This window comes from Delphinapterus leucas, chromosome 11 (assembly GCF_059928025.1).
Source record: "Delphinapterus leucas isolate spDelLeu-1000000601 "Yukka" chromosome 11, BTC_Dleu_Yukka2, whole genome shotgun sequence".
NCBI lineage: Eukaryota > Metazoa > Chordata > Mammalia > Artiodactyla > Monodontidae > Delphinapterus > Delphinapterus leucas.
Window position 1 is genome coordinate 102032184 of NC_143139.1, and position 26967 is coordinate 102059150.

The 26967-nt window shown below is 51.8% G+C and overlaps 1 protein-coding gene across 1 annotated transcript in view; it reads left to right on the plus strand.

The window, feature by feature from the left end:
• The first annotated feature begins 2493 nt into the window (after nt 1-2493).
• MOV10L1 (Mov10 like RNA helicase 1) overlaps nt 2494-26967 on the plus strand; it is a 44482-nt gene continuing 20008 nt past the window's right edge. Inside the window, exons 1-12 of the mRNA XM_022596775.2 lie at nt 2494-2605; nt 4235-4419; nt 9171-9333; nt 10617-10729; nt 11151-11338; nt 14278-14421; nt 14674-14918; nt 15304-15415; nt 16720-16914; nt 20623-20737; nt 24320-24497; nt 24792-24862. Of these exons, the coding sequence (XP_022452483.1) occupies nt 2509-2605; nt 4235-4419; nt 9171-9333; nt 10617-10729; nt 11151-11338; nt 14278-14421; nt 14674-14918; nt 15304-15415; nt 16720-16914; nt 20623-20737; nt 24320-24497; nt 24792-24862 (1806 nt within the window). The 5' untranslated portion in view covers nt 2494-2508. The remainder of the gene's footprint in view (nt 2606-4234; nt 4420-9170; nt 9334-10616; nt 10730-11150; nt 11339-14277; nt 14422-14673; nt 14919-15303; nt 15416-16719; nt 16915-20622; nt 20738-24319; nt 24498-24791; nt 24863-26967) is intronic.

Below are 26967 nucleotides of genomic sequence, written 5' to 3' on the forward strand. Positions count from 1 at the left end.
GTGGGCACGAGGATCACATGAGGTAAGGTGCAGGTGAAGCCTCCAGGGACGAGGCACCTGTGGACATGGAGACAGGCTTGGCTTTGACTCTGAGATGGACTTGCTCGGAAGCTCTGGGCAGAAGAGTCCAGCTGGGAGGAGCACAGGCTGCGGGGCAGCAGGTGAGAGCAGGTCCTGGCGGGGATGGAGGTAGAGCGGTGGGGGTGGTGAGAAGTGACAGGATTCTCAATAGACTTTCACAAGCCAACCTGATCTGCCGTCCCAGCGACGTGGGGCGAGGAGGGCAGGAGCTCGGGAGACGGGAAGGTTCTCGGCCTGAGCGGTGCAGCTGGGGCTGCCTCACCTGGGATGGAGAAGACAGAGGTCAGGAGTTTTGTCTTGGTGATGGGGCTGAGGTGTCTGTTGGATGTCAAGTGGATCTGCTGATGAGGTGGAGTGGAAGAGTCCAGAATCCAGGGGAGGTTCGGGCTGTTGGATGGGAGGGGCAGCCCTGTGACGTGGAAGCTCCCACGCACGTCACCCTGGCTCTGGCACCCTGCACGAAGCCCGGCCCAGCTCCCAGCCCCCGTGTTGCACGCTCTTGTTCTGGGACGTCTCTCCCCACTTATCCAATAACTCCCCAGGGCCTTTCCCACTTCCTTGTGTATTCCCAGCAATGAGCCCAAGACAGGGACTTAGCAGTGTTTCGTATCATTTAAGGAACAAGTATCTCCCCACCTCTCAGGAAGGGGTTGTAATTACACTGTGCATCTACGGAGGGGCGAGGCCCAGGCTGTCGATCAGACTGAGGGATCTGACCCAGTAAAACAAAAACATGCCCAGCAAAGCTAAATTGGACCCCAGCCAACAATACCAGGATACCCATGGTTTCCAACAGCACATGGAACATTTGTGGAAGGAGACAAGGAGGAAAGCCTTGATACATTTTTTTAAATTAATTCATCCAAGTTTTATTGTCTGACCATGACAACATTAAATTAGAAATTATTAACAGAAAAATATCTGGAAAATCCTCAAATATTTAGAAACTAAACAATATACCGCTAAAATAACCCCATGGGTCAAAGAAGAAATCACAAAGGAAATTAGAAACTGAAGGAAAATGCAAATGCAACACGCCAAATTTTGTACAATGCAGCTGAGTCGGAGCTTACAGAAATGTGTACTTTTAAACACTTATATCAAAAATGAAGAAAGTCCCAAAATTCATTATCTAATTTTTCACCTTAAAAAGTTAGAAAACTACAAATCAAAGTAGAAGAAGAAGGAGGTGGAGGAGGAGGAGAGAGGCAGTAGAGGGGGGCAGGGGTAGGGGAGGACGAAGAAGACAAAAACAGGAAATAACGAATAGAGAAAAATCAATGAAACCAAGAGGTGTTTTCTGAAAAGACAAATAAAACTGATAAACCTGTAGCTAGACTGATGAAGACAAGAGGGTAGACATAAATTTCCAACATCAGGCACGAAAGATGGTTCATCACAGTGGATCACACGGACATAAAAAGGATGGTAAGGAAATACTGTGAACAATTTATGCTAATAATTTGACACCTTGGATGAAATGGACAAATCCCGTAAGAGATGAAATTACCAAAGTTTATGCAATATTGCTCAATACTGGTAACTTAAATAGCCCTTTAACTATTGAATTTGCTGAATTTGTTAAAGCAGATGTACAATGTATGTCTGATGGGCCACAAGGCAGGCTGTTCTAGTTAGCGCAGAGCTCAAGCCAAATCAGGTATAAGCCAGAAGGACTTCCCCACACCTCAATATGTGAAAATTTCTTCATCCCTCAGGAGCAAAGATGCCACCCTTGACCACACATTACCAAGTTGAATCAATACACAGAAAGGATAATAAACAATGACCAAGTTGAGTGCTCCCAGAAAAGCACGGGTGGCTTAACATTTGAAAAATCAATCAGTATGATTCACTCTCATTAACACCCTAAAACGACATGATCACTTCAACAGATACAGAAAAAAGCATTTGATAAAATTCCACACCCAAGCGCGATAAGAACTCTCAGAAAAATAGGAACAGAGGGAACTTCCTCAACTTGATAAAGCATATCTGCCAAAGCTACACCTAACAGCACAGAGTTGCGAGATGCTCTGCCTTCCGCGCTCCCCCGACGGACGGAGGGAGGCCCACCTAGGCGAAGCCCCGCCCATCTGCGCGAAGCCCTGCCCACCAGCGCACGCCTTGAGCCCCAAGCGCTCCAGCCCTGGCCCCATGACGTCACTCCCACCCCGCGCACTAACGGTCAGCAACCACCAACCACCCGCAGCTAACAGGCTTGGCGCGCGCAACACCCCCGTTGGGCGAGCTCAACCAGGCGTGGGCGCAGGCGCGGGCGCCACAAACCTATTGGCCAAGCTCGAGGGCGCGCAGGCGCAGGCTCGGGCGCAGCAACCCCATTGGCTGAGGGCGGCGGGAGCGGCGCGCCGCGTGCGGGCGCCTAGGGCGGCGGAGGGCGTGGCGGCGGAGACGAACGGCCGGGCCATGCTGCGCCTCGCGGGCAAGGTGGTGGGTTTCTTCTGGAGGAGGGCGGAAGAACCCGAGGAGGAGGCCGGACCGCCGGGGCCCGAGCTCGCAGAAGGTGCCTCGCGGGAAGGGCTGGTACGCGCGGCCCCCTGAGGCCGCCCAGCCAGACGGTGGACCGGGACTGTGGACGGGCGCGGAGGTGGGGGTGGGGCGGCTGGTGACGTAGTGAGAGCCGCTGAGGCCCTCAAAGCCTGGTTCCTGCGCCTGGTGGGGCGGGAGTGGGGGAGGAGCGTGGTCCGAGCCGGGTCCCAGGGCGTTAGTGTGGCGAGATCGGGATTTGAGAGCTTTTGCTTGTTTTCTAACTCGAAGCTGAGGCGTGTCTGTCCCGTGATGATCTCTTCTTTGCAGTGTAACTTAAACAGGCCTTCTCAGTACGTAATAGCATTTTACGGCTTTTGGGGTCTGTGCCTCCTTGTTTCCGCTTTGTGTTTTCATGCGCCGGGAGCGCCTTGACACGTCGTCCCTGCACGGCTTCCCGTTCTCTCTGTGTCAGTGTCCCTTGCGGTTGTGTGCTTCGACAGCTCTGAAAAGTGTAATCTGGCTGTCTTAAACTGTCATTTTAGAGTCTCGTGGCATCCTCCTCCAGTTTACTTGAAATTGTTTTCGAACCCATCTTCCTGAAGTACAAGCTGTACTTACTTCTGTTTCTGCCACAGCGTCCCTCCCTGCACCCAGAATTACACAGTTGCTTTTCCCCAAGGCTTTTCGCATTTCCTCCCAATTCCTCTTTGCATCTGAGACTTGAACGCCGGGTAGTGATTCTCTAGTTGCCTTCTCTAACCTCTAAAAAGACGAAATTCTCCGCAAGAGAAGCCAGAACGTTAGCCGTGGAGTTACTTGTTAGGGCAGCACGCTAAAAGCCATCTCTGCCCAGAGTTGTTAATGCCTCTTTGCCGCCTGGAGTAAGTCGCTTCGTCCGTCCGCGCGGATCTCGTCCATTAAATGTGGCCCTTGAACAGCAGTCGGAGTTCCAGCCAGGCTTCCACGGGCTTCCGTGGCTGAGCCGTGCCCTGGGCACTTGGGTGTCTTCTGTGTCTGACAAGGAGCAGACGAGGTGCTGTGTGGACTCGGAGCACGGGTTCTGGCCGGGGTCTCTTGAGTGGATGAGGGCAGGCCCTGCTCTACGCCAGACTTGCCCCCCAGGCCCAGAACGTCTTCCAGCGCCTGCTTTGGTGAAATAACACAGAATCGCCTGACCGTGCTGCTGGTGGTATTGATAACAGCGGTGATGAGGATGCACAGTAGCCACTCCCCTGATGCTGCTATAATGCTAACAGCAATTTACGATGCCCCCAGCCTGTGCCAGCCGCTCAGAGGTCTACGCATTGCACGCTTCTGTCACGTAATAACCCTCACACAGCTCTCTCGGACAGAGACCATAACTGTCCCTGTTTTACAAGTGAGGACAGGCACGGGGTGGTTAAAGACCTAGCCCAGGGTTCCACAAATGGCTGGGGAAGAGCTGGCCGTCAGATGCAGATGGGCTCTCCCCATCGAGCCCACTGCCTGTGCCCCTGGGAGGAACCTGGGTAGTCTGCCTCTAAAACCCTGCTTTCTGAGCACCCCAGTCTCCAGGGAGGTTCTCAGCCCACAGGGCTCCTAGCCCCACGGATGCTCTGGGGGGCTTAACTGTAGTGTGCACTTGATTTGTGGTCAATATAACCTCTCTGTTTACCCGTCTTAGGTGACACCAAGTTGAAAACTGTCCAGGGTGTCGTGACAAGGTACTGCAGCGATTATGGCATGATTGATGATTTGATCTACTTCTCCAATGAGGCTTTGACTAGCAAAGTGCTTCTAAATGTTGGACAGGAAGTTATTGCGGTTGTGGAAGAAAATAAGGTGTCGAACGGACTGAAAGCAATCCGGGTAAGGCCTGAGTTCATGAGGAAGCCTCTCTACACCTTGGGCTTCACGCCGCTGTCCTCCTGTTCAGTTACCTGTCAGAGACAACCTGTAGCTTTATGCCGTGGAGAGAAACACTGTTACCACTTCTGTATCCACTCTTCTAGTCTTTTTAAAAAGTATTGTTAAAAATAACTATTTGGATACTTTGTTATCCAGTTAGCCAAGATAATTAATGAATTCTATTCATCAACTGTTTCTTTAAAAAAATTGTGTTTTTGTACTCTGATTTCCTGGAAGTATAATTGTTAGTCGGAGAGTATGTGCACATTTAACGTTTTAATGGTTATCATCAAATTATCCTTCAGTAACGCTGCACTAATCATACTCAGGGGCAGGATGAGACACTTGTTACCCACGTTGGCAAAAGGATGTGGACGTTATTGATCTTGCACCAGTCACTTTGAAAAGGGATCTTATAATTTTAATTTGCACTTAAGCCTTAAAGTAAATTAAATTTTCACATTTTTTCTATGAGTTATTTTAGTGTCCTTTTATCATTTTTTTGTTGGGTTCAACTTTTTAAAATTAAACTTTCTACATTTTGGAAATTAGACTTTTTTAAGCAAAATTATTATATGAAAGTGTTGCAAATGTTTCCCCCCAAGGTCATCTTTTGACTTTGTTTTATAAAGTCTCATTTTATGTAGTTAACGTGTCTGTCTTTTCCATGTGGCTCTCGGGCTCTGTACGAATCCTTAGAGAGGCTTTCCCACTTTTCATTCGACACGCACTCAGGTTTTCCTGTGAAAATTGTTTATGGACATTTAAATGTTTAATTTACCTGGAACTTACTGGATGTACAGACTGAAAGAAGGAGCCAGACGTTTCTTCCCCGGTAGCGCACCAGTCATCCGCTGAGTGGTCCCCTGTTTCCTACTGAGTGGGAAGGTCCCTTTCTCACACACCAGAATCCCATCTGCCTGGGACCCCGTCTGGACCCTGTCGGTTCCCTGTCGGTTCTGATGCCTGCACGTGGCCCACGTGGCACGGTTGTGTCCTCAGGTGGCAGGCTGTTTTCTCTCTTCCTCTTCTTTGTGGATGGACTTCTCTGGGCTCTCCCCTCACTGTGGATAAACGTTAGAGTAATCCTGCCATTTCTCCTCCTGGGCTCAGACTCACCCAGACCAGCACTGAGTGTGTGGATCCATTTAGGTCAAGCGACGTGTGGATCATAGCAGGTCTTCTCCAGCTACAAATTATGTCCGTCCACTTACTTAAGCCTTCCTTTGTGTTCTTTTGTTCACTTCGGTTCTGCAGATTCCTTGTGAAGTTTATTTTTGAGAATTGTAATGTTTTTGTTCCATTATCAATATAATTTTTCTTTGTATTTTCAGATTAATCTTTTTCTTTCCCTCTAGGAAATCTGTTGATTTTTTTTTGTTATGTAATTTGGTATCTTGCAAATTTACTGAGCTCCACTACTTTTTAAAATGGTCAAGACATACTTTGTTACCATTACATTTTAGTAAATGCCACCTACCAGCCATGTGTGGCTATTTAAATTTAAATTTATTAAAATTAAATAAAATTTAGAATTAATTCCTCAGTTTCACGAGCCACATTTCAAGCACTGAACGTAGCTGGTGGCACCAAATTGGACGGCGCGAATGTAGAACGTCTGTGTGGTGGCTGAAGGGCCTGCAGGGCCGCTGTGGCCGGGAACGTGCCGCCAGTGAGGAACAGGCGCTTCCTCCTTGCTCTCCACCTGCACTTGGACTCCGCAGGCCAAGTACTTGCCTTGTTTGTTTTTAGCTCTTCTGGAAGATGCTTGAATCACTTGATTTACCAACATTTAACAGTTTTAACTGACTTCCTTTGTGAAAGTTGTGGAATTGGCTCATTCGCTCTACCCTCTGGATTTGTTTGCTCATTTTTTATTCAGGTTTTTTTATTGTGGTAAAATATGCATAACATAAAATTAATTTTAATTTAACTTTTTTAATGCCATTCAGTGGCACTAAGTACATTCATGTTGTTGTGCGCTCATACCCACTGTCTATTTTCATAACTTTTCATCATCCCAAATATAAACCCTATACCCGTTAAACAGTAATCCACTGTTCTGCTTTCTGCCTCTATAAACTTGACTATCCTGGGTACCTCATGTAAGTGGAATCGTATGATATTAGTCCTTTTGTGTCTGCCGTATTAGACTTAGCATAATATTTTCAAGGCATATCCGTGTAACATGTATCAGAACTTCATTCCTTACTATGGCTAAATAATATTCCATTGTATGCATAGATTACATTTTGTTTCTCCACTCACCTGTTTATGGGCACTTGCGTTGTTTCTACTTTCTGGCTGTTGTGGATAATGCTGCTGTGAAAAGCACCTTTCTGAGTCCCAGTTTTCAATTCTTTTGGGTCTATACCTTGGAGTAGAATTGCATGCTCATATGGTAATCCTATATTTAACTTTTTGAGGGTACGCCAAAATTTCCCCAGTGGCTGCACCATTTTACATTCCCACCAGCAGCACAGGGGTTCCAGTTTCTCCACATCTCCACCAACTTGAATTATTTTCCCATTTTTTGATAGTAGCCACTCTAGTGGATGTGAAGGGGTGTTTTATTGTGGTTTTGATTTATATTTCCCTAATAATTAGTGATGTTGAGCATCTTTTCATGTGCTTATTGGTCATTTATATATCTTCTTTGGAGAAATGTCTTTTCAGTTCTTTCGCTTATATTTTAATCAGGTTGTTTATTTTCTTGTTGAGTTGTAGAAGTTTTTTTATATATTCTGGATATTAATCCCGTATCAGATATGTGGTTTACAAATATTTCCTCCCATTCTGTGAATTTTTAAACTTTTTCTTAATATCAGTAATATCCTTTGATGCACCAAAGTTTTAAATTTTGATGGAGTACAAGTTATCCTTTTTTAATAACCTATGCCTTTGATGTCACACTTAAAAAAATCATTAACTAATCCAAGATCATGAAGATTTTCTCCTGTGATTTCTTCTAAGGGTTTTATAGTTTTAGTTCTTAAATTTAAGTCTGACCCATTTTTGAATTAATTTTTGAATATGGTATTGGATGAGGGTTTGACTTCATTCTTTTGCATGCTGAGAGCCAGTTCTCCCACCACCGTTTTTTGAGAAGACCTTTTCCCTCTTGAAGGGTCCTGGCACCTTTGTTGGCACCTTTGACCAGATATGTGAGGGTTTATTTCTGGGCTCTTTATTTCATTGGTATTTTGTCTGTCTTTACACTCTTTTAATTACTGTAGCTTTGTAGTAAGTTTTTTGGGGTTTTTTTGTTTTGTTTTTGTTTTGTTTTTTACTTTTTTTTTTTTTTTGGCTGCATTCAGTCTCTGTTGCTGCGCGCGGGCTTTTCTCTGGTTGCGGCGAGCGGGGGCTACTCTTTGTTGCGGTGCATGCGCTTCTCATTGTGGTGGCTTCTCGTTGTGGAGCACGGGCTCTAGGTGTGTGGGCTTCGGTAGTTGTGGCACGTGGGCTCAGTAGTTGTGGCTCGCAGGCTCTAGAGCGCTGGCTCAGTCGCTGTGGCGCATGGGCTGAGTTGCTCTGCGGCATATGGGATCTTCCGGACCAGGGCTTGAACCCATGTCCCCTGCATTGGCAGGTGGATTGTTAACCACTGCACCGCCAGGGAAGCCCTTGTAGTAAGTTTTGAAATCAAAAAGTGTGAGTCCTCCAACTTTGCTCTTCCTTTTCAAGATTGTTTTGGCTATTCAGCATTACTCGAGATTCCATATGAATTCTGGGATGGGTTTTTCTATTTCTGCAAAAAACATCATTGGGATTTTGATAGAGATTGCATTGAATCCATAGATCGCTTTGGGTAGTATTGATGTCTTAATGTTAATCCGTGAACGTGAGATGTGTTTCCATTTATTTGTGTCTTCTCTGACTGCTTGCAGCCACATTTTATAGTTTTCAGTGTACAGGTCTTCCACTTCCTTGGTTAAATTTATTCCTAAGTGTTTTATTCTTTTTGATGCTATCATAAATGGAATTGTTTTCTCAGTTGCCTTTTTTAGATTGTTCATTGCAAGTGTATAGAAATACGACTGATTTTTGTATATTGATTTCGTATGCTGGAACTTTGCTGAATTCATTTATTAGCTCTAAGAGGTGTTTTGTAGATTTTTTAGCGTTTTCTGTAAGATCATGTCATCTATAAATAGATAATTTACTTCTTCCTTTCCAATTTGGATATTAAAATTTCTTCTTCTTGCCTAATTGCTCTGGCTGGGACTTCCAGTATTATGTTGAACAGAAGTGGTGAAAACAGGCATCCTTGCCTTGTTCCTTATCCTCGGGGGAAAGCTTTCAGTCTCTCACCACTGAGTGTCATGTGAGCTGTGGGTTTTTCACACGTGGCCTTTATCCTATTGAGGAAGTTCCAGTCTCTTCCTATTGGATTGAGTGTTTTTATCATGTAAAGGTGTTGAGTTATGTGAGATGCTTTTTCTGTATCAGCTGAGATGATCATATATTTTTTCCTTTGTTCTACCAGTGTGCTGGTTGGTACTGACTGATTTCCATTTGTTGAACCACGTTTGCATTCTGGGGTAAACCCCCCTCCATCGTGGTGTGCAACGCATTTCTTATGCAGCTGCATTCAGTTTGCCAGTATTTCATTGAGGATTTTTGCCTCAGTGTTCATAAGGGGGTCTTGGCCAGAGGTTTGCTTTCCTTGGAGTCCTCAGTATGTCTTAAGTAGCAGTTTGCCTGTCTTGCAGGTGGAAGCCGTCTCAGATAAATGGGAAGACAACAGCAAGAGCCACGGCAGAGGGCTCTCCGACTCCAGCCCCCGAGTGCTGGTCGGCTGCGTGACCTCGCTGATGGACGGTGCCGGCTACATCAACCAGACCACGTACTTCTCCCTGGAGAGTGTGTGTGAAGGTACACGGGATGCGTTTCTGCTTCATGTTTAAAATTAGGTTTTGTGGGGTTTTTTTTTTTAATGTTCATAACGAGATTTGAGATGGACCAGGGACCGGTTTTCATCTGCCAGGTCCTCAGAGTGTTGCCCTTAAAGCCTCTGCCCAACATGTGGTTCCTCCTATCTGGATCTCATCCCAGGCCTCTGACATCCCACCCCACCCCACCCCACCCCACCCTGAGGCTGGAGCTCTTTACCCCAGATGCCCCCCTGCTCTGCCCCCAGGCCTGCCCTGTATGGACCAGCCAGCCTTGCCCTTTCCCTTCTGGTCTGTTTGTTTGAGCAGTGGCTTTGCTGTGGGTGCTCTGTAGCTGGGTTGCCTTTGTGCGTCTGTCAGTCTGCCTAAAACACCCACCGACCTGGAAGCTGGTGCTTCAGGAGCTTTGCCTCCTGCGCGTGGTGCACACTGCTGCGTAGCAGTGTCCGCAGGTGGTTGGGCTGCTGTGTGCTCGTCACCAGCTTTCTTGAGAAACAAACTCCATATTTCGTTAGGCACTGTTGTTTTTTGAGCTTAACTGCTGCAAAAATGTTTATTACAAAACAACCAAAAGGTTATCACCGGTTGTGGCTACACCACGTGCCACGCCCAACCTGTCCAGACCACTCTCTCCCCGCTTAACGTCAGGACGGCTTGGCTGCCACCTCACGTCACTGCCCCTGCCGTTTCCCCGCTTTCCCGGCCACCCTACCAGCTCCCTGGCACACCGAGGGGCTCCCTCTCCTGAGCTGGGATACCCGTAGCCACCCAGGCCTCAGGTGTGAGCACATCTCCCTGTGTCACCGTGCTCCCTGGGTGTCCCTGATGGGGAGGGCACTCACAGTGTCTGCAAGGAGCTGGCAGAGGAGTGCCACACGCACCCAGACCTCCTGGGGCCAGGGCTGTGGGTAGAGGGCTGCCGTTCTGCCCACTTGGTTGCAGTTGTTGATGACACTTTGTTACGTTTTTCTTTGTTTGAACTTTGGGGAGTATCTGAAATCAGATGGGGTCCAGAGACTGTGCAGACCAGGTCCCCTGCCCTTGCCTTGTAGGCAGGAAGACAGGTTGGCCTGTAACAGCCACTGTTCCATTGGCGTGGGTAAATCTGGAAGAGAATCCAGGTGGATACGCTGGTTCCTAACAGGAACAGAGAGCACCTTTCTCAACCAGTCATGTGTGTCTCAGAACAGAAACATAACTGCAGAGTGAATTGTACACTTTGATGTTGCATCACCAAGTAACATGCCCGGTTTCCCTGCCTTGGAGGTTTCAAGCCTTGCAAGGGGGACTGGGTGGAGGCCGAGTACTGGATCCGGCCGGGCACGTGGAGCAGTGAGGCCATCTCGGTGAAGCCACTGAGGTACAAGCGCGTGGACCGGGTAGGTGCTGAGCCTCGAGCGGCCCGGGGTCCTGGGTGTGATGGGAGATCAGGATAAATGAGGGTCCGTCTCGGGCAGAGAAGACCCTGATGTCTTACCGAGGTCACTGGCGGCCAGCCTGCACACTCATATAGTTAAATTCTAGGTCACGAAGGGACGAGGAGTGTTAAAGCGCCTGATGGTGGGGATGCGTGGAGTGGGGTGCGGGCTCTGCCCTCGCTCGTAGCGACGGCTGTGGTCTGGGGAGTGGGGACTGGAACAGAGGAGGGAATTGAGGTTGCGGGTGGAGGTGTGTGCTGGGCCCCGCTCCCTGCCTGGCCGGTCCCGCTGGGGGCATTGCTCCTCCTCCGAGACCAGGCCTGAGCCTCACTGGCTGCGGCAGCCCCGTGCACACTGCCAGTGTCTGGTGCTGTGCTTGCAGGTCTGCGTGTCCAGCCTCTGTGGGAGGAACGGGGTGATCAACGACTACATCTTTTTCACCCTGGACTCCCTGAAGCTCCCGGAAGGCTACGTGCCACAGAGGCACGACGTGGTCAGCGCGGTGGTGGTGGAGAGCAGCCAGTCGTGCTACACGTGGAGGGCCCTGTGCGTGACCCCAGTGCAGAGGCGGTGAGGAGGCGGCGGCTCGGGGGGCGGGGGCCTGGGGTGCATCTGAGAGCCGGCTGAACAAGGCAGGTAGCAGACCGTCCAGGCCCTGAGCTGGCGGGGCTGGAGGGAGAGCCCTCCTGGGGGCTGGGGGTCCTCACAGCTGCCTGAAGGCTGAGTGAGAGGCTGCCTCTTGATCCTGAAGCTCATGGTGATGATCTCCATATTTTCGTGGGCTTTGGGTGTTGTGTTCTTTCACATGTTGGCATTTTGTAGAACACGTTGGACGTGGTCAGTTCTTTGTTTTATTTTGGCTATGCCAGTTGCGTCACGCATGCAGTACCTAGTTCCCCAACCAGGGATCGAACCCGGACCCTCTGCATTGGGAATGTGGAGTCTTACTCACTGGACCACCAGGGAAGTCCTGGTCGGTTCTTAAAATTACTGAATTTCCTGTATCTGGTTCTTCCTTCTGTGCGCCCGTGACTTCCTGCCTCCAACACGCGTGTTTATGCAGCACGGCAGGCCTTCCCGAGCTCCCACCCCGTCTCTGCTGCTCTCTCTCCGTAGTGCTCGTCTTAGGGAGCTCGTTACATGGTTCCTGAAGTCATTCTGTTTATTGTCTGATCTCCTCAGCGGAGCAGATTGCTTGCAGGGAGGAGTGTCTCATGAGCCACAGGACGGGCAGGCAGGGGAGCCCCATCTCAGGAGGACTGAGCTGCCTGGCACAGCTGGGAGGGATGTGCTGGGGGCGGGGTGTGGGCAGAAGGGGAACATGGTGAGGTGGGCCCTGCCGTGACCAGGCTGTCTGGTGGACACGGCCTCCTGCCCCACGGGACCTGCTCTCCTTTGGGAGAATGACTCTGCCCGTCCTCGGAACAGCGAAGTGCGGGAGATGCATACCCTTGCCCCCTCCACCGGGAAGGCCCAGGAGGCCCAGGAGTTCTGGCTTCAGTCCGTCTGATGGGCCCAGGGGTGTGAGGATGTGAGGCCAAGCAGGCGCTTGTTTGCCAGGCATCTGTGCCAGGATCTTGGAGGCCGAACCGGGGCCTCGGCTCCCTGCTGGCTCTGTGATCCTGCTGGCCGTCGGCCCTGCCCCCATTAGGTATCGTCACTCGGAACCTTCTGCCACTTTAAGGGAGCTCCGTGTTGTTGGGACGCGGGCTTCCTGATCGTTGTCTTCACAGCACAGTTAACTGGGCTCCTGATGGCCGTGGGCAGGGGCGGATCGTGGGAGGGCGGCCAGGACTGGTGCAAACTGGCCATCCAAGAGAAGCAGCTGCCATCTCGCCCACAGGGCCAGCGTGTTCGTCGGAAGGGAGTCTGGGTCCCTGTTGCCCTGTCTGTCTGATTCTTCGCAGCACTTCCCTTAACCTGCTCTGTGACTCACTGTGTTTCCAGAGGACCCGCGTCTGCCGAATGGAGTGGGTGGGGGCAGGAGTGGGGGGCTCCCTGGCAGTGGGCGGTGAGCTTCGGGTGAGCCTCCCCTGGTGGCCTGGCTGCAGTGGACTCTGGCCCCTCCAGTGAGGGGAGCTGGTCCCCGTAGGGTGACCAGTCGGGCACTTCCCCCGAGCTCCACGCGTCTGACTCGAGCAGCCGTCTTCACGGGGCCAGGGAAGTCGTCACACCTTCATTTGCAGACACTGGCCGTGAGCCAACCCCAGCTCCTGTGCAGCCCCTCATCATCCCCCCATCAGTGCGGGGCTGGGGTGAGCGGTGGAGGGGTCGCTGGCCCGGTAAGCAGTCAGGCCCCGCGTCCCGTCCACCCAGCAGATGCCCCGTATGCTGTGGTCCCTGTGCTACATCCTGATCGTGGTTTCCTCCCGTCCTGGCCCTGGCTCCACGGCGTTAGCCCCAAGTGGAGGATGCTGCCCTGCACTCAGACGCACCGTCCGGCTGCCCGCTCAGGGGTCTGAAGGACAGCGAAGTGTCGTGTGCAAAGCAGGGACCTGCACTCCTCCAGGCCAGGCCTGTAGCGGCGTCCAGCATCCCCCCTCCAGGCTCTGGGTGGGTTCCGCCCAGAACCCACAGTGGGCTCCTGACTCCCGTCTTGGTGCTCCCCTGCCTGCCCGTAAGCCGCTACGGCTGGCCGTCTGCCAGGACAGATGACCGCTCCCACGGCCGCCCCAGGCGGGGGCTGAGGCATGGCTGTCCGATCTCGGGGCGGCCCTGGCCGTGTGGATGAGGAGAGGAAGGTGGGGAGCGGGGGGCGGGCAGGGCCGTGTGGCCAGCAGGGAGTTAAGGGGGGCTGGCTGAGAGGACGTGGCTGCTGTGGTGGAGGGTGTCTCTGGGTGGGTGAGTGCACAGGGACCAGGTGTGAAGGAGCCTGTTTCCAGGTGGCACTACGGGAGGGTCAGGGAGGGCAGGAAGTTGCTGAGGGTGAGCGGTGGGCACAGCGCCCGGGCTTCATGGCAGCGTCAGGAGGACAGAGGGGGACGAATGGTCCTTCTCACGGGAGGGTGGAATCTGCTCATTTTCTAAAGATAAAAATTCTCATTTAATTAGTTTCAAATATTTTGAAGCCACACTCTTTTTCCAACAAAAGCTTAGTAGTGGGTCCCTGACGAGCAAAGCCCCTCGCGGCAGCTGGGGAGGGTCTGGGGAGGAGCACTGAACACCCTTCCCTCTGTGACCAGGGCTGGGGGGTGCGGGGGCGAGGAGTCCCGGGACTCGGGGGGTGCACAGCTGGCAAAGGCTGCCCGTGTTCTCAGATCCCCAGAGCTCCCACCAGGGCCCTCCTCTCCTCTGGATTCGGCAGGGCTTGTTTCTTCTTCAGGGTGATCTGCTGCCTTACTCAGAAGTTCTAAGTGTCGTCCTTACTTGGTCGCCTCTTTGGGGTTGGCCCCTTATCCCCTCGCCCTGTGGTTGGTGCGGCCCGGAAGGGCAGGGAAGGCAGGTGGGGCCTCAGGACACACCGCCCGCCCACGCTGACCCCGACACTGTCCTGTGGCTGCTTTATCCAGGGGCACCTCTGCGGTCCAGGAGGCTGCTGACGAGGCCTGTGGAGCCCTTTTACTGAAAAACAAAGGTGACGTTGAAGTCACGAGGATGACAAATTTTGGAACGCTGAAAGAAGGAGAAAGCAAAAATGTGGTGATCTGGATAGAGTAAGTTTGCCACTCAAACAGAAGTACAAACTGTGATTTAAGAATTTCTGTAGAACCGATTTTATTTTGCTTGCTTATTTTTTCCTTTATGTATATCTTTCTAGATTTTCCACCCTGAAATAGCCTTTTTACTTATACTCATAAAAGTATTCGCAATTGCCATTCACTAGTTACACTGAATTCTGTTTTATGGTAACAGTATTTTAGCTTTAGAAATCCTATCTCTGTTCATGGCTAATTTTCCTTTTCCAGGAATAAAGGAGACATTCCTCAAAACTTAGTCAGCTGCAAGTTGGGTGGCTGGGATAAAGCTAAACAGTTCAGATTTCAGATGCTGGATAAAATCCAGACGTGCCCCGAAGTGTCTCTTGTTTCCGTTCCTGAGAAGGAGAAGAATTTTGCGGATGAAAATATTAACTCATTAGACAGCTGCAGGAAAAACAAAACCTATCAGACATTGGAGAGCAGTCTGGTGAACAACAGAGAAGCCTCTCCAGGTAGACGTTTCAGCTGTTTGCCATTGGATCAGCTGCGCGAGCCCTGTCGGGTCCGGGAGCTGGTGCAGCTGCTCCAGGGTCTGGGCAGGCTAGTGGCACTGTTCACCCTGTGGGCTCTTTGGTCTGGACCCTTCTCTGATACTTGGGGCTAAAACAGCTGGAGAAATGCCCGGCGTGCTTTACACGAGCTGCTTCGTGCTTTACACGAGCTGCTTCCTGCAATGATTCTAAATTAGGAAGAGGATGCCTGCAGCCCCCTTGCCTGTCGCTCACCTGTCGGGGGCTTCGGCCACTCGTCTATGTGTGATAGTCCCTTCCACCAGCACCACCACTGTCAGAACTGTTCACCTTTGGTCTAATTTTGGATTTAAATCTCATCTCCCAGATGACTATGCCTGTAAAGGAGAAAAGGAGAAGAATGTGTCACAGAAGCCCGAGCCTGGTGGGCTCATCCCTCCAGGTGGAAAAACCCTGATCGTGGTTACCTGTGATGCAAAGTACGTGGCTGGAGGGTATGGAGGGAGTTGACTTTGCAGGCATCTGCGCGTTTGTCTTGTTTGGTTTCGCTTATGGTACTTATAGGTTGGATGTAAAAAGTATTGGTAACTATTTTGATGGGACGAAATCACAAGGGAAAGCGCTAGTGGAGAAAGTGGCTTGAGTAAGGGTACCCCCGCTGACTCCTGACTACGGAGGACGGGCACAGCCAAGCCCCCACAGCCTTGGGAAGCCGGGGCCCCGAGGCCCCTGCTGCTGCTCCCCAGGCCTGGCCTCAGCTCGGCCCTGAGACCTGCCTGCCCTTCTCCCTCCACCCGGGCAGCCCAGCCAGACACAGGCTCCCGAGCCCTTGTGGGCCCTTCCCTCTCCTGCCTCCTTCCCCGTGTCCAGAACCCCCGGCTCTGCCTGCTGGTCCCCTGTCAGCTGGGCGCTTTGGTGCAGTCCTTCTCCCCTCCCTCATCTCATCTACACTTGGTGATTTAAAATTTGTCAGAGGGTGGCTCTGATTAAATCAGCGCCTTGCTTCAGGCCACGGGTGACACTTTGAGCCAAGGGCAGTCCTCGAGTCAGTGGTTGGTGATGCAGCCCCTGTGGTGCCTCCATAACATGTGACAGTGGGGCCGGGACTCGAGCAGCAGTGGAAAGTGGGCAGAAGGCAGAGTGGGAGGTGGTGTCTCTGGTCACGTTACACAGCTCTGATTTAAACTTGGGAGTACTAGAAATATTGTTTCCATTCTTAAGCGTGAGAATTACAGACAATACCATTTCAAGGGTGTGATTTTAGCTTGGGAAAACGTTAGCATTGCTTATTTTAGAACGTCCATTTTTTCCCTCTAAAAGAATTATTAAAAGCTAAGGGTGGGCTTACCTGGTGGCACAGTGGTTAAGAATCCACCTGCCAGTACAGGAGACACGGGTTCAAGCCCTGGTCCGGGAAGACCCCACGTGCCGCGGAGCAACTAAGCCCGTGCACCACAACTACTGAGCCCTCGTGCCACAACTACTGAAGCCCGTGCGCCTAGAGCCCATGCTCTGCAACAACAGAAGCCACCGCAATGAGAAACCCACGCACCACAACGAAGGGTAGCCCCCGCTCGCCACAACTAGAGAAAGCCCACGCACAGCAACGAAGACCCAACGCAGACAAAAATAAAGAAATAAATTAATTTTAAATTAATAATAAAAAAGCTAAGGGTGACTGGTTTGCTAGCTCTGTGACTTTCCCTGTGTGAACGAAGGGAGATTGTGTTGAACCTGCCTCTGTTACTTACGACTCACACTAAACTGTGTCTTGTTTCTCCAGGAATTCTGGCCGCTGCAAGGAGCTCCTTCTGCTTTGCTTCTCCAATTTCATAATCGGGCGATTCCTTGAAGTGAACGTCGTAAGTGAGGAGGAATCACTGATAGCTGTCCGAGAACCCTTTTCATGGAAGAAGTCTAAAAGTTCCCAAGTGTTAGCTTCCACCAAAACTACAGTTGTCGTGACCACGCAGAAAAGGTACCATGAGCAGACGACAATGCAAGCCCAGATCTTGGGCTCACGGTGTGAGGGATGCACGTAGCTGCTGTTGTCGGAGGGAGGTGGACGTCCTGGATAAAGGGGTGCAGCTGAGGCCCAGCGCCCTCCATTGTCCTGGGGACACGCTGTGAGGGCGGTGGGGGCGGTGGTGGCTGCACCACCCCAGCTAGTCTCAAGGTGACTCGCAGTGCAGGATGTGATTTGACCCTTGCCCTCGGCTCCTGCCACCTTTCATGTTCCCATCAGCCCAGCCCGCCCACCTCCCGAGACAGCCCGTGTCCCACATGGGCACCCAGGGCACCAAGCAGCGAGGGGTCAGTGAGACATGGTTGGCATGGCTTTCGAGGGCCATTCACAGCACCCGAGTGTCGCTTGTCGAGGGCAGGAGGGTTGCTTGGCTGTTTGAAGCCCACCTGAAGATGTGACACCTTTGAAAAATGAAATTAAGAAAAAGCAAGAAAATGTAATCTGCTAGTGACTCGTGGCTGGGGGCTTGGGGACGACCTGACTGTATCTGGGGTGTCGTCTGGAGAAAGTGCCGCGCATCCACGCTTTCTCGTCTCCAGTTACAAATCCCAAAAGCTCTGAAAAGCAGATTTTGCTTTTTTAAGTTAGGTGCCAAAAAATCATGACCTATGGGCTGGAGGACATTCCACGACTTAGTCGTGTGGACACGCCCCCTCAGCTGCTGCCCAGAACTCACTGGGATGGCACATGCTGTTTTTCTGTGGTGGGAAGTCCTGAATCTCAGATCACATCTGACCTGGGAGCAATTGAAGATAAGGTACTGTGGGCTTCCACTAATTCGTGGGCTGAAGGGAAATCTGTTCAAGTATTGTGTGCTTATTGACCTTTGGGGTTAGACTATTGTTTGAATCCCAGCACTGCCACCCGGAAGCTGTGCCATCTCAGGCCAGTTTCTCAACATCTCTGAGCCTTAGTTTCATTTGTAAAGTGCTAGTCCCCCCCTGCCCCACACGTGCCATTTCTGGCACTGAGCAGTCAACAGCAATCAGTAAGTAAGAACAGTCATTGGGCGTGTAAACAGTAGTTGAGTGGCTCTAGGGATGGAACCTAAACACAGGAGCAAGAAGTCACGTGGCCTGTGGGCAGCAGGTCCACATGGCTGGACTCCAGTTACAGGAGCTTTTAAGAACCTCTGGCTGTCGTTTAGTGGTGCACCAAGCGGCTTTCCCGTTACAGTTTGGCTTAACTAGAGGAGTGAAATAGAGCAACAGCACAAGTATTTAATCCTCTGGTAAGTTTTTCCCCATTGAATATTAATACATTGTCACTGTACAGGAGCGTCCCTAAAGCGAACACTCAGGACTTCCCTGGTGGCACAGTGGTTAAGAATCCGCCTGCCAATGCAGGGGACATTGGTTCGATCCCTGGTCCGGGAAGATCCCACACACCGCGGAGCAGCTAAGCCCGTGCGCCACAACTACTGAGCCTGCACTCTAGAGCCCGCAAGCCACAGCTACTGAGCCTGCATGCCACAACTACTGAAGCCTGCATGCCTGGAGCCCGTGCTCCGCAACAAGAGAAGCCACTGCAATGAGAAGCCTGCGCACCGCAACGAAGACACAACACAGCCAAAAATAAATAAATAAAAAATAAATGTATAAAAAAAAGAAAATGCAAGTAATCTAAATTTAGAAAAAAAAGAGAGCACTGGGACACCATCAAATGGGTCCCAGAGGAGAAGAGAGAGGGAAAGGGGCAGAGAACATACATGAAGACATAACAGCTGAAAACTTCCCTAACCTGGGAAAGGAAACAGACATCCAGGTCCAGGACGCAGAGAGTCCCAAACAGGATCAACCCAAAGAAGACCATGCTAAGACCCATTGTAATTAAAAAGGCAAAAATTAAAGATAGAGAATATTAAAAGCAGCACATTAGGTACAAGGGAACTCCTATAAGACAATCCGCTGACTTTTCAGCAGAAACTCTGCAGGCTAGAAGGGAGTAGCATGATATATTTAAAGTGATGAAAGGGAAGAACCTACACCCAAGAATATTCTACCCAGCAAGGCTCTCATTCAGATTTGATGGAGAAATTAAAAGCTTTACAGACAAGCAAAAGCTGAAAGAATTCAGAGTCACCAAACCAGCTTTACCAGAAATGATAAAGGGACTTCTTCTAGCCAAAAAGAAAAGACCACAACTACATACATAAAAATTATGAAAGAAAAAGCTTATAGGAAAAGGGAAATATACAGTAAAGGTAGTAAAGCCAGCCTCGTATAAGGCTAGTAATAAGGTTGAAAGACAAAAGTAGTAAAATCATATATATCCGCAATAAGGAGTTAAGGAATACACAGAACAAAAAGATGTCAAATATGATGTCAAAAGCAATAATCATGGGGCTTCCCTGGTGGCGCAGTGGTTAAGAATCCACCTGCCAATGCAGGGGACACGGGTTTGAGCCCTGCTACAGGAAGATCCCACAGCCACGGAGCAACTAAGCCCATGCGCCACAACTACTGAGCCTGTGCCCTAGAGCCTGTGAGCCACATCTACTGAAGCCCGCGCACCTAGAGCCCATGCTCCGCAACAAGAGAAGCCACCGTAATGAGAAGCTTGTGCACCACAACAAAGAGTAGCCCCTGCTTTCCGCAACTGGAGAAAGCCCACATGTAGCAACAAAGACCCAACACAGTCAAAAATAAAAAATAATTTTAAAAAAAAACAATAATCATGGTGGGAGGAGAGTAAAAATGCAGGGTTGTTAAAAATGCATTTGAACTTAAGAGAGCAGCAACTTCAATAACCATAGATGGATGAATGGATGGATGACTAGATGATGATGGATAGATGGAGGGATAGATGGCTATGCACATTGTGGGGAATACAGTCAATAACAGGGTAATATATTTGCGTGGTAACATATCGTAACTATACTTACTGTGACGATCATTTTGAGATGTACAGAAATATCAAATCACTGTGATGTGTCATAGGGAATAACAGTGTTGTAGATCGATTATACTTCAAAAACAAACTTACAGAAAAAGAGATGAGATTTGTGGTCACCGGAGGTGGGGTTTGGCGGGGGGGATTGGATGAAGGGGGTCAGAAGGTACAAACCTCCAGCTAAAAGATGAATAAGTACTAGGGATGTAATGTACAGCGTGACACATGTAATGAACATGGCAGTATGTTATATGTGGAAGGTGTCAAGAGAGTGATCCTGGGAGTTCCCGTCACAAGGAGATATTTTTTTCTCTTTCTTTAGTTTTATATGAGAAGGTGGGTGGTCACTACACTTACCGTGGTCATTATTTCATGATGCATGTAAGTCAGATCATTATGCTGCGCACCTTAAGTGTCTACAGTGCTGTCGTCAATTACACGTCCGTGAAACTGGAAGGAAAAAAATAAAGCATAAGAGTTGAGCTTATTGGAAGCTTAGAAACAGTGTTTTCAAGCTCACTGGTCCCAGGGGCTTTTGGGAGTTTGGCATGTTCTTCTGCTGGAGGCAAAGCAGCTCCCGGGAGAGCGGCCCCAAAGCTAAACAGCACTTTGCAAACCACTGCCTGAGGCCAGCAGGTCACGTACCAGTTGTTTTTGGTGATTGAACCTCTGTCTTTCTGAAATAGGAAAGGATGTTTAAGTGGAAACGTCTGGGGTGAAGTGCCTGGTGCTGAAGGGTTGTTTCTAACTTGCGAATCTCCTTTTAAGGAACCTGAGACGACAGCTTCCGAGTTTTCTCCCGCAGTACCCGATACCAGACAGGCTTAAAGAATGCGTGGGGCAGAAAATCGACATCCTGACCTTTCAGCCGCTACTCGCAGAGGTAGGAAAAGTGTCTCACGTGAAGTACTGATTCTTCACCACACTCGAGTTGTTTTCTGAACAAACTCAGGGTGAACCTTTGTTGGGTTCAGCCCTGGTGTGGGCTGTGTTCACCCCGGGAGCGGCGGGGCCCATCACTATGTCCCTTTGCAGATTGTCGGGGCTTTGGGGGCTGGGGGCAAAGCGGGGGTGGGGGGACCCCATCCCGGCCTCTCTTCTACCCCGTGGCCGAGCCTCCCAGCAGCTTTCCATTTGTGACAGAGCTCTGAGCAGCTAAGCAGGGGAACCGGGAAAAGGCCTGTAGCCACACAGACCAGAGGGGGATGGGGGAGGAGGAGGCCAGGCCTCCCGTAGGGCTCCTCTAGCAGGTCGTCTCCTTGTCACCCTCCCTGGCGGGGCTGTTTCAGATCCGCTGGGGGAGGCCTGGTCTGAGCCTGCCCGCTGTGGCAGGTGGTGGTCAGAGCTGTGAGAAGGGGTGGACCTGCCAGAGGAGGCCAAGGGCAGGGGCAGCACTGAGCAAGGCTGAGGCAGGGGTCCAGGGAGGGAGGGAGAGTGTCTGTTCCGCTGGCAGCGATGGCGGAGCGCGGCCCCTTTCCAGGAGGGCACTTTCCCGAGGGTTTGGGTGTCTGCTGCCTGAGGAGTGGGTGAGTGGAGTGAGGGCTGGGGCCTGTGCTGCATCAGGGCAAGGAGGGAGGAGACTGGATGGTGGCTGGAGGGAGACTTGGGGCTCGCCAGAGATTTGTGGAGGGTGAGGGAGCCCTGATCTGGGAGAGCTGGGGTGGCAGGCGGAGAGGAAAGGAGGCTTGGGAGGAAGCTGGGTGGCACCGAGGAGCACGGGACAGAGCCGTCTGTCTGCTGGGCCTTGGGCCCACGGCAGGGCTGGGCCAGAAGCTGCCCCTGGTGCTGGTGCTGCGATGTTGCCTGTGCCACCGGCCCGAGGTGCCCCACCCCAGGGTCACACTGGCGTCCTGCAGCGGGGAGGGTGCCGCAGGGGCACTGGGCACTGTCCAGGGACGGCACGACCACACAGATGGAGCAGCACCAAGGAGGGTATGTGGGCAGGACTGTGGGTTGGAAGCGGGGAGATCCGCCAGGCAGTTGTTGCAGTGATGGTTGCAGGGCCTGAACTGAGGCCGGAGCAGCAAACCAGCCCTAAAACACCTTAGAGAAGAACTTCGGGGCTGAGAAATTGAGGCCGATGCGAATGCAGCTTCCGGGACCATCGTGTGCCGGAAGCGCGCCCGCATCTCCCCTGTAATGCAGCCTGGCTGCCGGGAAGGGATCTCCTCGTGAGCGTAGCAGTTACCAGAAGAAAGTGGGTGTCTTTAGCATTCGTAATAGTATAATAGTAATGGTCATGAAAAAGTGCTGTATGGTCTAAGGTTCCAGAGTACTTGCCCCTTTGTGATTCTTTAATTCACGCATGTGTCACCCCAGTACTTCCTGACTTCCTGTGCCCTTGTAACCGCCTCCAGACGCAGGTCCCCTTCCTGGGGCTCCTCCCATCCTTCTGGGGGACCTGAGCATCCCCTGCAGTGGTTGGTCTGTCAGCCTTGCGGGTCTCGCCTGGTCTTGACCTCTGGGCAGGCGCTGCAGAGACGCTGCCCCGCACCTCCTCCCTCCTGGCGTTTCTCCAGGGGCTCTGCTTTCCTTCTCACCTTGGTTCTTTTGCACGGAGTCTGTGTTTTTTTCTAGCTCCTCTTAGGATTTTTTCTTTTTCACTAGTTCTAAGGAATTTAATTTACAGTGTGAGTTGCTGTAGTTTTCTTCACGTTCCTTGGCTTGGGTTTTTTGAGCTTACTGGAGAAAGTGAATTTACGGTTTTTCTCAAATTTCAAAGTTCTTGGCCATTCCATCTTCAAGTATTCTTTCTGCGCCGCTCTCCACGTTCCCATTACATGTGTATGAGGCCACGTGAAGTTGCCCCACAGCTCACGGCTGCTCCATTCATTTCTCTTCGGTCTTTTTTCCTCTGTGTTTCATTCTGAGTAGTTTCTGTTGCTGTGTCTTCGAGTTCACTGATTTTTTCTTTTGCAGTGTGCAGTCCCATCCAGTGTTTTTTTTGTTTTGGTTTTTTTTTTGCGGTACGCGGGCCTCTCACTGTTGTGGCCTCTCCCGTTGCGGAGCACAGGCTCCGGACGCGCAGGCTCAGCGGCCGTGGCTCACGGGCCCAGCCGCTCCACGGCACGTGGGATCCTCCCAGACCGGGGCACAAACCCGTGTCCCCTGCATCAGCAGGCGGACCCTCAACCACTGCGCCACCAGGGAAGCCCCAGTATTTTTTTATGTCAGACATTGTTGATATTATCTCCACAAGTTCAATTAGGCTGTTTTTTTATATTTTCTGTCTCCACTTAATATGCTTAGTCTTTCCTCACCTTTGTTTTCTTCAGTTTCTTTTTCCTCAACTTTTTGAATGTATGTAGTACAGTTACAACAAGTGTTTTAATGTTCTTGTGATACTGGTTACATCACAGGTGTCATTTTTGGTTCTGTCTCTGTTGATAGGTTTTCCTCCTCATTATGGGTTGTAGCTTGTGCTTAGTTCCGTGCCTGGCCATCTTTGTTTGGACGCTAAACATTCTGGATTTTACCTTGTTGGGTATTTCATATTTTTCTGTTCTTGAAAATATTTTTGAACTTTGTTCTGGGATGCACTTAAGTTACTTGGCAATGGCCAGATACTTTTAAGCCTGGCTTTAAAGCCTTGTTAGGGGCTTCCCTGGTGGCGCAGTGGTTGGGGGTCCACCTGCCGATGCAGGGGACGTGGGTTTGTGCCCCCGTCCGGGAGGGTCCCGAGTGCCGCGGGGCGGCTGGACCCGTGGGCCGTGGCTGCTGGGCCTGCGCGTCCGGAGCCTGTGCTCCGCAACGGGAGAGGCCACAGCAGTGAGAGGCCCGCGTACCGCAAAAAAAGAAGCCTTGTTAGGAGGGACCAGAGTTGTTTCTAATATAGGGCTGATTCCTTCTGAGCACTCTGCCCAGTGCCCCTTTATCTGAAGCCTTTCCATTTGGGCTGGTGGGGCCCACAGCGTTCTCAGCCCTGTGTGAGCTCTGGGATTTGTTACCTCCAACCCAGTGGTTCTCAACAGGCGAACTCCCCCCAGGAGACATTTTCGGTTGTCGCGACTGAGAGTGTGTGTGAGCAGCATCTAGTGGGTGGAGGCCAGAGATGCTGCTGAACACTGCGCAGTGCCCGGGACAGCCCTGCCCCAGAGGCCGGTGCGCCCCGGTGTCGGAAGTGCCGAGGCTGAGGAGCCCCGTTCTCCCACCACGTGCGTCTCCCCATCCGATGTGGTTTCTCACGCTCGTGTGCTGGCCTCTGCGCGGTGGAGGGCTCACAGGGCTGCCCCGGGCTCGCTCTGAGCAGAGCTTGGAGGCTCTGTCTGATAGGAGCTGGGCAGTTGGGGCTTCACTCAGATGGTTCCCCATCTCAGGGCCACTGCCCTGAGCTGCCCAGTCGTCAGTGTTTGAAGGCTGTTTCGTCTGTCCGTGGGACTTACCCACCCCAGAGCTGCTGGCTTCCTAATGTGGGTGTGTGTGGAGTGGTCCTCAACGCTCGCTAACTTGCTGGCTTCTTTTTCAGCTTTTGAACGTGTCAAATCACAAGGAGAAGTTTTCAACTTTGCTCTGGCTTGAGGAGCTTCATGCAGAAATAGAACTGAAAGAGTATAGTATGAGTGGGGTCACCTTGAAAAGAAACGGGGACTTGCTGGTTCTGGAGGTCCCAGGATTAGCTGAAAGTAGACCTTCTCTTTACACAGGTAGGTTTGTTACGTGTCATGTTTTCCTAGATGGACTAGAAACATTGAACCACAGTCAGGAAAAAGAATGTTTTTAGCTGGCAACGCAGAAGTCACACTGATTTTCTTTGCTTTGGGCTATAATTTCACTCAGAACTTGGCCAGCCTCTCTCTCTTCACACTGACGTGATTTTAAGCTGTTGATCCCAGTAATGTTTTTGTCTTACTCCACTTCTTCAGAGTGTTTGATTTTACAGTACAGCAAAAAAAACTTATTGATTTTGTAGTTTTACGTGTGGTAATGTTTTTAACTAGGTGATAAACTGATTTTAAAAACTCAAGACTACAGCGGACACGTCATCGAGTACATCGGCTATGTGACTGAGGTGAGAGGCCACTGTTAGTTAGTTCATGTTGGACTAGCCCAGCGGACGGTTGCAGAGGTAAACTTCCTGCCTCAGCTCGGGGTGGGGGTCCCCTGGCGTTGATGGTATTTTGGAAAGTTTGAGGATCAAATGAATATTTAAATAAATGTGATGTGTAAAGAAATCTTATCAGTTTCAGCCGTGTAAAACACACTTACCTGTTGAGTACATCACATATAAGGCGTGCATTTAGTCAGATTCGGCGTTCTGAACATGTTCTAGGAGAGAGAGCCTGCGAAGGAAAAACACACCTACGCATTGAACACTCTGGTGTCTCCACGGGGAAGGCTGTGTTGGTCTAAGGCCCCGTGCCCATGCGGCTCTGAGCGCGGCCAGGGCTTCTCCAGCTACTCTCCCCGCTCCCTGCCAGGCACAGCGCAGGGACGGAGCTCGGGGGCCGCGTGGAGGGACCCACGGAGCCCGCACGCTGCCTGATGTGGGAACTGGGGCACCGAAGCCCCGAGCCGGGGTTGGGGGGTACGAGGACCAGCAGAGTCTCCCCCGAGGGTGGGGCCGGGCCCTCGCTGGGGCAGCAGGCGATGTGCCCCCGGGGACGAGGGGAAGACGGGCATGAATAATCCAGTGTGGAGACTCGTTCATCTCCTCGAGAAGACGAGGAAGTGGCATCTGATCACCGTAAAAGACAGCAAAGATGTTGTTAGTGGAAAGGGCCCAGAAGGCGTCTCCAAAGGCGAGAAGCTGTGAGCACATCACAGGGGCGGCCGCTCCAGGCTGGGGAAGGCGAGAGAAGAGGCCGTGAGCACATCGCAGGGGCCGCCGTTCCAGGCTGGGGACTCGGACTCCGCAGACCTCGCCGTACGGGCTGCCGGGGCGCCAGCCAGGACCGCAGCATCACACGAGCCCGCTGGGGCCGATAGAAGCAGAAGAGGTGGTGTTTTGAGTCGAGTGGGCCTCTCAGGTGGGCGAGCTGTGCCTGGAGAACAAGGTCGGGGTGCAGGCTGGTCCGCGGCAGAAGTGTGCCCCCGCCTGGCCTCATGGTAGTGTTGCTCCCACCAAGTCAGAGAAGCTTGGACGCGGATGCTCCCGCCACCCTCGAGACGGGATGCGCTGTCCCCATGCCCCAGGCCGCTGGACCAGGCCTGAAGGTCGGGCGAGCCTCTTAGGCCTCGCGTGTTGTGGTTTACCCAGAATAAGTTGCCGCCCTGGAGGGCGTGTGTCCTGGGCACCGGAAGCCTCCCTGCCCGCACAGGCATCCACGTCACTCTCTCCCTTCAGAAGCGTCTTGCTCCGGCCTGACGTCCTGCACTGACCCAGCTCTGCAGACAAGGCCCTCACCCCCCGAGGGGGCGGTCCCACGTCCCTCGCTCAGCACTCCCCGCACGGGGCCAAGGCCCCGTCTTGGGACACGCCTGTCCCTGTGCTCCTCGGGGCGTGCTCAGGGCCCGTGAACATGGCCACAAGGGCCCACGTCTGGGAAGGGAGGGAGAACACGGGGGTGGGGGTGGGGGTACGGGGTTTTCGGGGCGTTTGTAGAAAGATGGCCACAGCTGCAGCCCTTGTCACCTGTGAAAGCGGAGCCGGGATTTCCTGGGGCAGGAGCTCACTCTCCTTGGTGACAGGTGGCCTGGCCGGGTGCCCCCTCCACTGCACGGCAGGAGCCACTCAGCCTCAGCTAGAGGGCCCATCACCCTCCCCAGCGTGAGACCCCCTAGCTGTTGGCAAGGGCGTGAGTAGCCCAGAATGGCCAAGTGACCATCTCAGCTTCCAGAGAGTAGACCAGTTGTGCCCTTAGGACTGCCCTGTGGACTAAAACCTCAGAAGAAGCAGGACCAGGGATCTCAGGGGTGAGGCGCCCTTGGCCCCTGACTCCCAGGCTGGCGAGTCCAGAGCTGAAGCTGCCCTGCCGACCTTCCCGCGGGACCATCCGTGAAGCTGGCCGCTCCTGAGTGATGGGTGCCCGCTAAAGCTGTCCTGTCTCGGGTCTTGGCTGTTGCTTTCTGTGATTCTCCGGAACCCCGTGGCCAGCGCAGTGGCCTGGGTGCCATGAAGGCACCGGGGCCCTCAGGAGCGCCCCCGGATGGTGGGGCAGGCAGAGCGTGGTGCTT